Source organism: Nicotiana tabacum, chromosome 19, assembly GCF_000715075.1.
Source record: "Nicotiana tabacum cultivar K326 chromosome 19, ASM71507v2, whole genome shotgun sequence".
Lineage (NCBI taxonomy): Eukaryota > Viridiplantae > Streptophyta > Magnoliopsida > Solanales > Solanaceae > Nicotiana > Nicotiana tabacum.
Window position 1 is genome coordinate 26,258,620 of NC_134098.1, and position 15,896 is coordinate 26,274,515.

The following is a 15,896-nucleotide window of genomic DNA, read 5'->3' on the forward strand; positions in this document are numbered from 1 at the left end:
AATGAACTCCTTTTGTACTTTCATTTTCCTCCGCTTAGTAAAAATAGAGGACTGAAATTTTGTGCTCCATTGAGAGAACTAAATCAACATATTTTTCTCTCTCTTCTCCTCATCGACCCACAAATACTGTGAGAAATTATATGAATTTTTAAAAAAAAATCAGAATCAAAGAAACCAATTATAGATGATAATAATAATCAATTAACCTTTTCAAAACCAAATTAATTTGAGTGTATTACTAATAAATGCTGAATCCAAACCACATATAAAATCCTTGACTTTGATCAAAGGAGTAAAGCATCCAAAGAAAATAAAGCCATCTTATTCTCCTTCTCTCGAAGAAGCCGGGAGCTGGAAAAGGGAAAAGGGGCGAGAGTATGAGGGCTTTACTCATAGGTGAAGCAATGATTTAAAGTTTGTATTCTAAATTTTGCACTAAATTCATATTTCGTCTCAGTTACTGGATTCACAATTAAATATTTATACATATTTAATAAACCTTCTAATACAAATAATAATATCTAAACAAAAGCTACTGATATTTATCCAAATAAGTACCTAATAATCTATAGCTCTGCCAATGTCTTTACTCTGTCGTGGAAAGAGGTAGGGGAGAAAAAAACCCAAGGAGAGGGAGAAATGGTGGGTCTAGTTGACAAAAATTATAAATGTGGTGGTTGAAGAACCAAATAGGGGAGGAGGATATGGCGGCATCATGGTGGTTATGGGGGTGAGGAGGAAGGTAGGAGAGGGGAAGGTGATGGGTCTGATTGTTGGGGACCGGAGGATTTGTAGATTCAAGGTGTATTTGTATTTACCGATGTGGCTCATTTTTCATTGGTTATTTTGCCACATAACTGTGCAACTAATATGTACATAAAGATAGCTCCAAAATAGAAGAGCAAGACAAAACACAAATTAAAATAGAAGGCATTGAAATGTTATAGGTGTATACGGTGAAAACCTGTCTCAGAAGTTGAGTGAATTAGGAAGCGACATGTGTCAATCAATAGTGATTCAATCATATTGACACCGGATATAAACCTGTTACCGAATAAGAAGAAATTCAAGATATGACCGTTGCAGTAACGTTAGAGAAGACCCCAAGATTCCTCTCGTCTTAATTAGCCTTTATTAAGCTGTATTACCCTTTAGTATTCTTTATTGCCTTTTTACTACCTTTTATTGTAGCATTAATATAAGTAATCAATTGATACATCATATCTCTATTATAAATAGAGATTTTCATTCTATTGTAAGACATCAAGAAACACTGATAGCAAAAGACTGGTATTATTTCTCTCAAGTTTTACACCAGTGTTACCGAGATTTTCTAATTATTCTTGATTCCGGTGGAAACATTCTGAAGCACAGGCTTGTCTTTTATTTAATTTTATTTATTTTAATCTCTTTGTTCTTTATTACTTTATTTTATCGGATCAATTTAATCCACGTGTCTATAAATCATGATATAAATTCAATTGTACCGTTTTTACAATAAACAGTTTGGCGCCCATCGTGGGGAATAGATAATTGTGGTGTTATTTTGATATGTTCATTTTATATTGATGTTCTTTAAAAGTTTTTTTGTTTTAATCATACTATAGTTATGGCACACAATGATATCAACAATTCGCTTAATGTTGGAACAAACTACAACGGCGAGCCCGTGGACAATCTTCATGATGGAAATCAACAGGATGGTTCAACTAGTGAAACTCGTCTCGATGGGAATGAGCCAACTTCTAACCGGGTAGAAATAAAGATTCGACATGAGAGGAGTCCTACCCCTGATGATATGGATGGTGAGCCGGTGGTTGTTATCGTAAAATGTAGAGAACACAACAATAGAAAATTATGGACCATCTCTCAAGACAAGATCGAATAATAACTAGCTTCAACAAGCAATATCGGGGGCTTCGAATAATTCAAATGGTGGAGTCTGAGTCCCTCCTGGTGTCCCTATAAATCAAATGGCACCAAGAACCGGTAATACCATTACCCGGGGGAAGTTCATAAAAAACAACAGACAAGCATGCGGTGTGGGTAGCGGATCTGGAAATGAAAATAATGCAAACGATTCTTTCAAAGCCGAACTCATGAGATGTATGAGAGAAATAAATTCTCAAATAAATCAGAAGTCTAAGGAATTTCATGCCCAGATAGATCAGTTCCCGAGAGCACCTCCGGTCCTAAAGGGCCCGGACTCGAAAAAGTATTTTCAATTGCCGTTCAAACCGAGTGCAGCTCCATATTTAATTCCAAAAGGATTCAAGATGCTGGATATCCCAAAATATGATGGAACATCGGATCCACGGAAACATGTTATAACTTATACTACAGTTGTGAAGGGAAACGATTTGGCTCCACATGAGATCGAATCAGTCTTGTTAAAGAAATTTGACAAAACCCTAACAAAAGGGGCTTTCACATGGTATTCTCTTTTTCTTGAATACTCAATTGATTCTTTTGAAATGCTTGCAGATTCTTTCATTAAATCTCATGCTCCAACAAGGAAAGTGCAAGCTAGAAAAATCGATATATTCACAATTGCTCAAGGAAACTCGGAGTTGCTACGAAAGTTCGTGATAAGGTTTCAAAGGGAACGCATGCTATTGCGGCAGTACCGGATGAATGGGCAACAAAAGTATTTACCAAGGGTCTCAATCCCTTAAGCTCTTATGCCTCGAGGAAGTTAAAGGAAAGTTTGTTAGAATTTCAAGCAACAATGTGAAAAGATGTTCATAATAGATACGAGTCAAAGATTCGTGTAGAAGATGATCAGATAATTAAATCGACATCTTCTACGGACCGGAATCAAGGTCAATTGAACTTTGACAAGAGGCATTCCAAACATCAGTTTGAACTATACCCGTCAGGATCACGGACTGACATGAGGCAGGGCGTACCCAAAGCGAGTCGCCAGAAAAATAACTTCGATGAAAGACAATAATATCTACGGATGTTGGGGACCGTTGCATCACAGTAATAGAAATCGCGACAATAAGTACCATCTGAAGATGGCTCCGGAATAATTCGTACAGGATACCAGAGATAGCCCGAACTGGCTCTGGAATAAAGAAAAGGACTGGGGACTGCCATATCAGCCCCGAGGAAAAAAAAATCATAATAAAAAATTGATTAGACCCAATAAATGCAAGTGCGGTCGTAGTACTCTTGCAAGATATTTTTGTTCATTTTCTGTAAATTGTTGTACATACAAAGTTGTAAACACTTGTGTACAGTCATGAATAGAATAAAGAAAAACTTTCACTATCTAAAAATATTCTCGTATATGTTTGAATGAACAAATTCATTCTTAATATTTGCTCATACTTATAAGCAAATAATCATTACAAATCCGAATATTTGTGCTCGGATGAACATGAAACGTCCTCTTCATAAGCACCGTAAACATAAGGGCCCTCTCTTATGAAGCCATCCAATCAAATGGCTAAAGATCGGATGTCTTATTTCCCGATTATAAAGCTAACCGGAAGCATTAAATTTTCGGACTTTATCAAAACCAGAAGTACAAAATTCCTAGTCATTAACATACCCGGTCTTAAAGGTTGGGAGGTTGTAAATGTTTCCGGGTATAACTAAAAATTCAAGAGTCAAAACTCAAAGAAAAGCTTTCGAATGCAACTAAAAACCCAAGAGTGAGAAACTTAAAGAAAAGTTTTCGGGTATAATTAAAAATTCAAAAGTTAAAATTCAAAGATTAAAAGTTTCGGGTGAATACTAAAAACCCGAGATCAAGTTTTCTGTGATGGTGGTACTTTTTCAACGCCAATCGATCATCAACGAAAGAATAATAAGTGGTGGAGTTGTCATTTGAATCCCTAAGTCTGCACTCTTTTTTTCTTCGCCCGGTTTTCATCCCGATTAGATTTTTCCGGCAAGGTTTTTAATGAGACAGTAATGAGGGTGAAAAACTTTCACTTCCCGGTCACATCATAGTGAGTAACCAGAAAGTGGTGAGACTATTTGTATACGGTAAAAATCGGTCTCACAAGATGAGTGAATTAGAAAGCAACACGTGCATGTCAATCAGCAATGATTCAACCATGTTGACACCGGATACAAACTTGTGACCGAATAAGAAGCAATTCAAGATATGACCGCTGCAGAAACGTTACAGAAGACCCCAAGATTCCTCTCATCTTTATTAGCCTTTATTAGGATTTATTACCCTTTAATATTCTTTATTGCCTTTTTACTATCTTTTATTGTAGCATTAATATTGGTAATCAATTGGTAGATCACAGCTCTATTATAAATAGAGGTTTTCTTTTTATTGTAAGACATCAAGAAATACTGATAGTAAAAGACTAGTATTCTTTCTCTCAAGCTTTACACAAGTGTTACTGAGATTTTCTAATTATTCTTGATTCAGGTGGGAACATTCTGAAGCATATGCTTGTCTTTTCTTCAATTCTCTTTACTTTAATCGCTTTGTTCTTTATTACTTTATTTTATCGGATCAATTTAATTCACGTATGTATAAGTCACGATACAAATTCAACTATATGTAAAAAAAAAATAGGAGTGGTAGTTAATTACCAAGAACAACTACTTAAAATGTATCCAAGGAGATGTTGACACCGACTTTGCAAAACTACGTTTAATTTTTGGGCCATGTATGTGTAAGCAGAGTGGTTTATTCCCCCACTTTTTCTTTTCCAGAACCTCAAACGAAAAATAAGAGATTTTGTGTTCTCTTTCTGGCTGACAAATAGGAAATTTCCATTCCACACCCTGTGCAAATTATACATTTGCATGTGGTGGGCGATTTTCAGCACTAATTTTACCAAAAAGACCCTTAGGATAGTCCAATTGAGCCACATCCGTCGGTTTATGCTCCCTATTTATAGTCCTTATTTCCAGATTTCCTTCACCTCTGTGCCATCCATATCTTCCTAACCAAAATTTCACACATAAACAAATATACACATAAATATGGGCTCTCTTCCTCATGTAGTAGAAGACTGTTTAGGTATCCTTCAACTTTATAGTGATGGCTCCATTTTCCGATCAAGTGACGAACAAATTGACTTCAAAATTACTGTCCAAGACGATGGTTCTGTCGTTTGGAAAGATTGCCTTTACGACGAAAAAAACAATCTCTATCTCCGTCTTTACAAACCTAAATTAGCAAACAAGCTCAAAATAGTCTACTTTTTTCATGGTGGAGGTTTCTGTGTAGGTTCACGTACGTGGCCTAATTGTCATAACTGTTGCCTCCGTCTTTCCTCTGACCTACAAGCGCTTGTCATCGCTCCCGACTATAGACTGGCGCCCGAGTTTCGTCTGCCTGCTGCCATGGACGATGCCTTTACGTCCATGCAGTGGCTGCAGAATCAGGTGTTGTCGAAAACGCCTGATTGTTGGATGAATGAAGTAATAGTTGATCGAATTTTTGTAATTGGAGACTCATCTGGTGGGAACATGGCGCACCATTTGGCCTTGAGGCTCGGGGTTGGCTCGCCTGAGCTGGCGCCGGTTAGAGTACGGGGTTATGTTCTCATGGCGCCATTTTTCGGGGGGAGTTTGAGGACTAAGTCTGAAGCTGAGGGACCTGCTGAACCTTTCTTGAATGTGGAAATTCTTGACAGGTATTCAACTCTTTCTTATATTTTATTTTTGTCTTTGCTCCTTTTTCGTTTTTTGCATGGTCATGACTCATGAGGGCCAAAGAAAACTTTAAAGATTATTTTGACTAGTTAATTACTAGGAATTGTACTATTTTAACCATCATCGCCATTATCATGGAATCAATGGCCACTAAGAGTAAGACACCAATATGGTCAAAGAATTGAATGATGTTCAACGTAGCTAGCATGAACTTTGCATCCCAAATGGAACGTTCCATTTAGTTGCTTTTAATTTGTCGATTTCACTCTTTATTACTCCTTTCATTTCTTTGTATGTGACGATATTAGACTGAAAATAAAGTTTAAGGAAAAAAAAAAGGTATAGCTATAAAGTTATATCATTAAAAGTAAAACAAAAAATTTAATATTAGATAGCACAAATATAAATCATTCTTTTTAGAAAAGCAAAGAGTCACATCAAATAAAAACAAAAGAGGTAATAACTTTTTTTGTTGAGGTAATGCTTTTTGATTTTATAAATAGGTATATATATTTTCAAAATATAATCAAGAAATTCAATGCTCTATATATTTCGAACTCCAAAACATTGACCAAAAAGGAGGTACCTTATAATAATGCCAAGTCTATGTTTTTAATTAATATATTTCAAGAGAGGTGGGTTTCATGCAAAGATATATATATATATATATATATATATATATATATATATATATATATATATATATATATATATATATAGAGAGAGAGAGAGAGAGAGAGAGAGAGAGACAATATATATTACTAATATTTAGTTAGTTAGTAATTAGTAGTAGTAATACTTATTTTAACGATTTACTTGTAATGACATAACTTTGGGATTATATTTACGTCGTCTTGATATAAAAACCTTAGTGCAAGCTGACATAAGAAATTAGATAGGTCTAACCGCCATAAAATTAATTTGGATAAAAAGGAAGAAACCCTATTAAAAGAATTTGTGTGCGTTTATACGTTAAATATATTTGACCAAGATTCCATAAAGAATTAGGAAAGATTTTACATCAACATCATCTTAGCACGATTACAGTCCTTTCCCAATAAATACAAAATCAGTTGATTAGTATATTCTTAAAATCGTGACTGTGATACCTTGCTTTCTAATAAGAACATCTTTTATTCTTCTCTTTCAATTACTGAGCAGATTGAACGAAAATCTATGTACCTTGTCTATATAAGCACGTCTTTTGCCTTGGAGAAATCTGTACTTGTTCCGGTTTGACATCCTCGTTCTTGTATTCCACAAAGTTTTATCCAAATACATGAACTTGATCAAAACTAGTATTTTAAACACTTCTAACCATTGACCAAGCTGATGTGGCATAAATATAACAGAGGTGGACAAAATACTTGGTATGCACGCTCATAGTGAGCATGAAATGGTGGCTAAATCAGAAAATGATAAAAAATTAAAAAGAGAAAGGAAAAAAAAAGTATAACAACTCATATCATCTTTAACCCATCAGCCTCTTCGATTTTGGCGTTGGCACCGCCGCCTTCTCCCGTTCCACCATCACCATCTCCACCGCCACTACCTCCTTCTACTCTTCCATCATCACCGCCACCTCAATAAATTTTAGAACTGTTTTTGAGCCATTTCTTTTGCCGCCACACTACCACCTCCACTATGACAAAGAACTGCCTCCTCTTCTCCCTATTTCTCCGTCAATTCAGTCCAAATGGGAAAATAAATAAAACAAAAATCTGATTATTTGAAGTGTTGGTGTCTATTTTGGATGAATTTTTGGAATTCTCAAATGGATCGAGCTCAATAGATTTGATGATTTGGTTCTCAAAGGCAATCTACCACCAATATAAATTGGACCTTTACAAGCCTTCTTGTCCACAAATTCCATGGCCTTAAACAATTCAAATCCTCCTTTGATGTTTTCTTTTCGTTATCCTTAAAGATTAAAGATTTGCGGCTATCGACAAAACTAGTTGTTGAATTATTACTCTTGGTGCATAATTTGGATTGGTACATTGAGTGAATTTGGGGTTTTTGACTTTTTCTAATTGGGGAAGAATAGAGTAGAAAGAGGAAGTTAACCAGAGAAGAAAACCTTGAAGGGTGGAAAAAGTAGCTTGTCACCGTGTGAGAATTTGTGAGCTTTCAAGGGTGAAAACGGTGGTGAATAGTGAAAGGCAGAGAGCTGAAAATGCGAAGAGAGAAGAAAAGGTGTGGGGTTCTTTTTCTTTTTTTTTGAAAAAAATCAATTGATTTGAAGATTTTATAAACAGTAAATTTTTGTAAAAGTAAATTATGATATGAATATTATTTATCTAAGTGGATCTGATGTGTCCTCCATATCAGGGAGAGTGAACAACACACATTATCGGAGGTGTTTAAAATATTAGTTTTGATCGAGTTCAAATGTCTGAATAACATTTTATGGAGTATAGGGACCGAGATGTCAAATCAGAACAAGTACAAGGTGTCTCCTAGGCTATTCTGCCTTTAATAATCAATGTGAATTTACATAAAATGCAGGATAGCCAACATATTTATTAACTGTGGCTTATATTTAACAAGGATCTTTACGTAGAAACTAGTGTTAATCACGTTATAAAATAAAACTTCCAAGAAATTTGTAAAAAGATAAGATAGTGACTACTCATGATACACATACAAAATAATCCACCAGTTCCATTATGTGGTCCTAATTTTGTATATTAGTTTGTTTAGAAAGTATTGGCACATTCCTATTTTTAAAATAATAGTATAATTTAACTTTAAACTTATCATTTTATTGTTATTGAAATGTCTTTATAATCATAAAAATCTCATTATAAATTTAAGACCACAAATTATAAAAGTATTTTTTTCTTTCTTAAATTTCATATCTAAGTTAAGCGATGTCACATAAATGGAAATGGGAAAGTAGGTGGTAGTCAATCAACTCCGGAAAAATCCCATCTAAGAAAATCTAAAATATACATGATTAAAAGAAACGTAATTACACATTCTTCATAAGCACTATATGAAGAAAGAGTGTGAATGGGATCTTATTAGGCTCTTTAGAATGAAAATGACAGAACCTTGTCATTGTGATAACTGATAAGGATTGATAAAAACTTTAGTGGGATTAAGACAATGCACACAAAGGGATATAAAAACAAAAGGCTTTAAATCAAAAGATAATGTTTAAAAAATTTGACTCTTGGTGGGTTGTGGAAGCATTGGCTTATGGTGTCGAGGGAAAATCTACTAAACCAACTATAGGCCACATCTCAGTACTTGCCATTTCCAACTATCAAGTGTTAGCCCCCTGAGTAGTGAAGATGTGACTTTCTTGGAATATACCTCTAAAGGTACTCTCTTTTTGGATTTGAAATGCTTTTCCAAAATTAAATTCAACTTTATTTAGGATGCATTTGGTATGAAAGAAAATAACTTTCAGAAAAATATTGTTTATAAGTCATCAATATTTCGGTGTTTGATTGTATAAAAATATTTTTCGGGTAAAATATTTCCCACTAAAAGGTGAAAAGTGACTTCCCTCACTTTTTGACGACAGTTATTTTTCTTCCCAATTATCTCAATTTTTAACTTTCTATCACTGCCTTAACCAACACCTAAATGTTATTATAAATACACAAAATTTCATCAAAATACTAGCTTCTGATTTGTTAATATCAATCTTTAATATATAAATGCTTTTTATGGAAATAATATTTTCAACTCTCCAACCAAATACCATAAAATATTTTTCAGAAAATAAATCTTTTTTTTTTTTGAAAAATAATTTCCACCATACCACACCCAAAGTTTAAAAAACGCTTTGTTCTTTCGAAAATCAAATCTAAATATTATTCTAGTCAGAGAACAATTCAAATGCACGTTTCTTCACAAAAATAGCATAATTGTTTTGTTTACATAGAAGATAGTCCAATTACAACATTTATCCTAAATATTTTTTTCCAAAAGAAAATTTTCATAAATAATTAAATAAAAACCAAATTCAAATGCCTAACGAAGCTTTTCTTTGGAAATAGTCTTTTATTCTTCTGAATTTTCATTTTTCTTTACCTTCTCCTGTCAATTTAAAGAGGCTCACATAATGAAGAGGTAATTAAGTTTAGATGATTGTGTCATAGTTCCCTTTTTTTGAAATGAACATGATAGTATACTTTAACCCGTATAAGGAAAGCAGATATCCACGTATCACGAAAAGGGGGGAGGGAGAAAACAAATATATAACAGTCTCTCTTTTTATTTGTACTAGCACAAGATCTTTAAACATTTTGTAATACTAGCCGTATTTTAGCTTCAATGAGTAAATTGCTTCTAAAAGTCACATAAACATTATTAAAAATGTATTTGAGTTATAAATTAAAAATATAATTAAATAAATTAGAATTGAATCTTTTGGTTAGTTAGTGCACGAAAAAGGTTGCATCCTATTTTATAATTTCTAAAAGATGATAAAACTTGTAAGTCAAGGGAAAGTTAGAAAATTATTTGTAAGTATCTACACTACTAGAAATCCGGTAAAAACTGACCAACGTTGGTCGGTAATGGCCAAAAATCGATCAAAATGCGACCATTTACGTGTGAACAGTATTTTTGTGGTCAGAAAGGCATACCGACCAAAGTTGGTCGAAAATTACCGACCAACTTTGGTCGGTCAATTAAATTCAAAAAAAAAAATTGCCGAAAATTGGTCGTTTTTTTCCGACTTTTCCGACCAAAGTTGGTCGGTATTTTAATTATGTAATAAAAAGATTCACCATCTGGGAATCGAACCGGGGTCTGTACTGTGGCAGGATATTATTCTACCACTAGACCATTGGTACATTTTATTTTAAGACAGTCTTTTATTTGATTTATACACTTTAATTATATTTTCGCACGAAAATAACCGACCAAAGTTGGTCGGTTTTATTAAAAAGTAAAATTACCGACCAAAGTTGGTTGGTTTTTTTAAATGACCGGCCGAATTAACCGACCAATTTTTGTCGGTTTTTTTAATATTAATTTTTATTTATTTTAATTGAAAAACCGACCAAAGTTGGTCGGTTTCTTGAAAAATAAATTTCGCGGGACTCAAAAATAGTTTCCCACATTTTTGCGCCAAAGAAAACCGACCAAAGTTGGTCGGTTTTGTTAAAAAATTAAAAAATAAAATATTTTGAAAAACCGACCAAAGTTGGTCGGTCGACCTTGGTCGATTTTTGCCGAATTTCTAGCGGTAATAGTCTAAAGATTGGCTACATAGTTATATAAAATTAAAAAGAATCATCATTTGTCACACCCTACAGTTTTGCAAATAACAAAGATCAACAAAATTAGAAAAGAATATATAATCAAAAAAAACTTTTACCCATATAAATAATTCTTTTATTTGAATTGTGTATCTAATTATTACTTATACTTTACTGCAGTTGAACAATGTATTCGGCTAAAAGAATCATTTGAACTTCAAGTTTAATCGTAAATTATTATTTTTACTATAACAATATTTTGAAGTGAGCCAATGCCCATCATTGGAAAGCTAACCTCAAAGTTCAATTTCTTTTATTTCTTACTCAAACTTAATGCTACTTCTTTTATTATAAAATAAGAATTTTTAACTGGGAATTTTGTTTTCGCTTTGATATATTCAAAAATAAATAACAAACATGAAATCTATCATAATTTTACATTTTCTAATGAAGGCGTAAAATATTTAAATTTGATTGGGATAACTCAAAGTTCAAAACCTCCTATATCAATGCAAACTAAGTACTACATTACTTGTTATTACTGTGAGTTTAGTCATAATTTTTTATTGGAGTACATAAAAAAATAGCTTCCCTATATAAAGAGACGTTGTCAAAAATTCCATAACAATAAAAGTAATAATTTTGTAGTTAAATTCAAAGCCTTAATTTTTTTAAATAAATGTTTAGTTCAGTAAAATCTTAAAAATAATTGTAATATGTGTGACCCAACTCCTACTTATAACCAAACATGGAAAATGAAATACTCATAATACTAAAAAATAGTTAAGACGATAATGTATGGTGGATAAAAATTATGATAAACAATGTATGAGGAGCAACATTGTATTTTTAAAAATTATTTTTCTTGTTTTAAATGTGAAGTTGTTATTAGAATTCAAAATTTTAAGCATAAAGATATATTAGAATTCAAAATATTTTCTACAAATATCATTTCGTCCTTTTATTTATTAATTAATTAACAGCTTAACTTTTTGACCCATCTCTTTTTCCATTTCCTTTTCTTGCCATCTCATCTTTCCTTTCATTTATCTGTTCTGATTTCTTCTTATTACTCTTTCAAAGGAAATATCAGTTTGCCTCATGTACAACATCAAAGTAAAAATTCCAAGTATTAACTTCGTATACATTAGTTCATTAAGGAAGTAAAATATATTTATTATACATGATTCAAATAAGAAATTTTTTTATACAAATATAATCTTATAACTCTAATTTAATTCCTAGATATTATGAAGGAAAGATTTGATAATCATAATTTTATTTGATTTCAAAGTTCTAAATATTAAAAGACTATTTCGTCTAATGCGAAATATATTTTTAAAGGGTAAGACGAATAACATTTCGTTAAGGGTCTTCGTGCTTTTAATATAATATAGATATAGATATAAATATACTCACAACATTCAGTAGTACTGTTATTGACTAAAAAGTTAACTTTATGTGTTTTATTCAATTTTAACACTAGTATTATTTAGTAGAAGACGCTATTTTGTATAAGTCAAATTAACATTTTTAATTTCGTGTCTAATTAAATAGTACTGTCACATAAAATGAAATGCAAGGAGTATGTCTTTAATAGTTTGCATTCTGGTCCTATTCTGTAGCATTTGCTGCTGTCAATTTGTAAACTTTACTTTCGCTATTTGCTACTCATGATTATTGCCAAAAGCTATTCCCGTTCCCGTTCATGTCCCACCTCTAACCTGCACTATTGATCTCACATTCCACCTAATTTACTACTATTTCTTTTTCTGCTTTCTTTCTCGTATTTTGTTGAAGAATAATTGGAAATATGGATTGATATATAATGTGCGGAGAATCAGCTTTTCCAAATTCTGATCGTTTTGAAAGAAAATAATGTGTGGTCATGGTTCGTTTCTACTATAGTCTATATGTATCTGAGACACACTTGATGTTAAAGTTAAGGGAATTTAGAAAAATATATCTTATTTTTCTTTTTCTTTCTCTAGATATCTAACGTAATTTTAATTTCTGTATAGGAACTTTCTTAAAGTAATATTACAACATGGACTAACATAAGATTGTATAATGCAAAGTAGCAGAAGAATATAAGTACACGAGTCGTTAAAAAATTAAGTACTTTGGTATCGTCTTTCCTTGTCTTTTTTTTTTTTTACACTTTTTCTTCTATTCAATGAATTTTAAGAGGAACGTAACTCTATTGTTCCATACAGGAGCGTACGTAGCATTAAGGTGACGGATTCAACTGAACTCATAACTTTGATGCGGAGCATAAATCTATATGTAAAAATGTACTAAAATAGCGACAAATAGTAAATATCAACTTATAGTTTTAAAAATATAAATAATTTAATGCTAAAAATTTTAAAGGTTGGAGTTATAAGGTTTAAACCCTAGATCCCCGGCTCCATATAACATAAATTTTTGGAGGATATGCTGAATCTGTATGCTTTATCTTGAGTTCAGAAAGTATTTTAATTGGAGGAAAAAGGAGTGAGAGTCATGGGTTCGAACTTATAAAGTGGAAACTAAAACACTTGAGCTCCCTTTCTGTTCAATTGAAAAAGGAAAATCCCAAAATTCGTATCTCAAATAAATAATATTATCTTAACTGTATACAATTGGAATGTCAAATGCTCACTTTCTGTATGAGCATGACTAGATAATCACAAAGAACAGACGGCAAGTTTTTATTATAGGTAATGGCATGAACTCGAGCAATATATATATATATATATATATATATATATATATATATATATATATATATATATATATATATATATATATATATATATATATATATAAATAAAATTGGGGAGCTTTATGTCTTTCTAGAAGATATCCACTTTTAGAAGATAAGGAAAATGATTCTCTCCGGGTTATCTCAACAGTTATTAGATAAAATCACGCTTTAAGGATATGTATGAGCTAAATGAATGTTTTCTCTAGCTTAAAACAACTTGTTCTTGATTCATTTGATGAGCACTACACATTTGTGTCACGTATTAATGAGACAATAATAAGTATAAAAGTTTAACTTAATAAAGAATTTTGCAAAAGGTTGTTTTTATGAATTGACGCACATGGACTAATGCATCAGTAGGTCCGCGTAGAACATGACCAAACCATCTCAAACGTTTTCTTATTTTATTGTTAATGTGTGATATTTGCACCTTCTGCCGAATATGTTTTAATCTCATATGATCGCACATTCCATCTTAGCATTCACATCATTCATCTTATGGATATATTGGATTTTAGAAGCCCAACATCCACTACTATATTATATTGTCGGTCTTATAATTATTTTGTAGAACTTATATTTCAGTTTGATAGGTACCCTTCTACCACATAATACCTTGGTAGTACTTCTTTATTTCAACCATCCGGTTTTAATTCTATGAGTAATATTTTCATCTATCATTTCATTCTCTTGAAACAACGAGCCTAGATATCTAAAGTTTTTCTACATTATCTAACAAAATGTGTTTAATTGCAGGACAATGTAAAAACTAGTTACTAGATAAAAAGTTTGTTAAAGGAATGTACTGTTTTATTTGCAGTGTAGCATTCCAAGGAAAATAGTACTCCCTCCGTCTCAATTTCCATGGAATCGTTTGACCAGACGAGGAATTTATGAAAAAATAAGAACTTCTGAAATTCGTGGTTAAAAACAAGTCTTAAATATTTATGTGGCTATAAATTATCCCATTGATAGTAAAAGTAAAATTTTCAGTTAAATTAATTTTAAATATAAAAAGAGATGAATTCTTTTTAGGACGAACTAAAAAAGAAAGCCTGCCACATAAATTGGGATATAGGCAGGGGCGGAGGCAAAAGCCGAGCTGCGGGGTCGGACGAACCCAGTAACTTTTGTTCAAACAATGTTTTTGTATTAAAAAATTGCTAAATATATGCAAATATTAAATTTAAAACACAGTTACTAACCCATGAAGTCGGCATTCTAAAACCTAGAACCCATAATTAAGGTTGAAATCCTGGCTCCGCCTCTGAACACAGGGAGTATTTAATATCGTTCTTGAGTCAGTTTCATATCATCATTTGTCTTTCTAGCTGTCAATGAAAATCGAAGGAAAAAATGAGTATGAAACTTTGCTTCCTTTTTAATACGAGTATATACTTTATATATGTTTATCAGTTTGGAATTGTGCTCTATAATCGGCTAACGATGTATTAGGTTTTGGAGGCTATCACTTCCAATTGGAGCGACTGCAGATCACCCATTAGCAAACCCTTTTGGGCCATTAAGCTCAAGCCTAGAGCTCATGAAGCTTGACCCACTACTGGTAATTGTAGGAGGAAATGAACTTCTCAAAGATAGAGTTGAAGATTATGCAAGGAAGTTGAAAGAGCTAAAGAAGGAAGTTGACTATTTTGAATTTGAAGGAATGCAACATGGGTTTTTCACAAATGACCCTTTCTCACAAGTTGCAAATCAAGCTTTGCAAGAGATCAAATATTTCATTTGTAGGAACTCTTGTATGAGTTATAACAGCACAAGCTAGCCATATTTACTCTAGTTAGTGCTAGAGAAAGTATGTTATTTATAATATTGGATTGAAAAGGGTTTTAAATAGAGTGACATCAATAGCCGAATTCAACCTTGTTAAGGATTAAGGCATATTTGTTGTTGTTATTATTGTGTAAGGTAGTGTTAAATGGTTGTTTACTCTAGCTAATTAGTTACTACTCAATATGTATGGGATTTGAAGCTGGGGTTAAATTGTGAATTAGGGTTGTTAGGCTTGAGGGACTTCCCTATTTCATTAGAATTTAAAAGAGCGCTGAAGAAGCTTTATTTCAGTTGGTATGTGTTACTGAAAGGTTTGAATAAGTAATTTTAAGAAATTATGACCATATTTTTAAAATTACGAAAATAATGACCAAACTAATGAACCAACAGTATAATTTGATCTCTTAAATCGTTATGGTGCATTTAACGATACTAATTTCGAGATACGTGCGTTACATGTGTGTCCAATAGAAGTTATACAAATAGTATAATTGAAG

At 32.4% G+C, this 15,896-nt stretch overlaps 1 protein-coding gene across 1 annotated transcript; it reads left to right on the top strand.

The window, feature by feature from the left end:
• Window positions 1–4,881: 4,881 nt before the first annotated feature.
• Window positions 4,882–15,560, top strand: LOC107770197 (strigolactones hydrolase CXE15-like). The gene is made up of 2 exons (XM_075239777.1): window positions 4,882–5,618; window positions 15,064–15,560. The coding sequence occupies exons 1-2, from the start codon at window positions 4,963–4,965 to the stop codon at window positions 15,389–15,391; spliced, it is 984 nt and encodes a 327-aa protein (XP_075095878.1). The 5' UTR covers window positions 4,882–4,962; the 3' UTR covers window positions 15,392–15,560.
• The last annotated feature ends 336 nt before the right edge of the window (window positions 15,561–15,896 follow it).

Excerpts from the sequence above, each read along its gene's own strand:
- LOC107770197 (XM_075239777.1), top strand. The coding sequence starts at position 4,963 with ATGGGCTCTCTTCCTCATGTAGTAGAAGACTGTTTAGGTATCCTTCAA. Across the intron at positions 5,619-15,063 it reads AATGTGGAAATTCTTGACAG|GTTTTGGAGGCTATCACTTC; the intron begins GTATTCAACTCT and ends ACGATGTATTAG.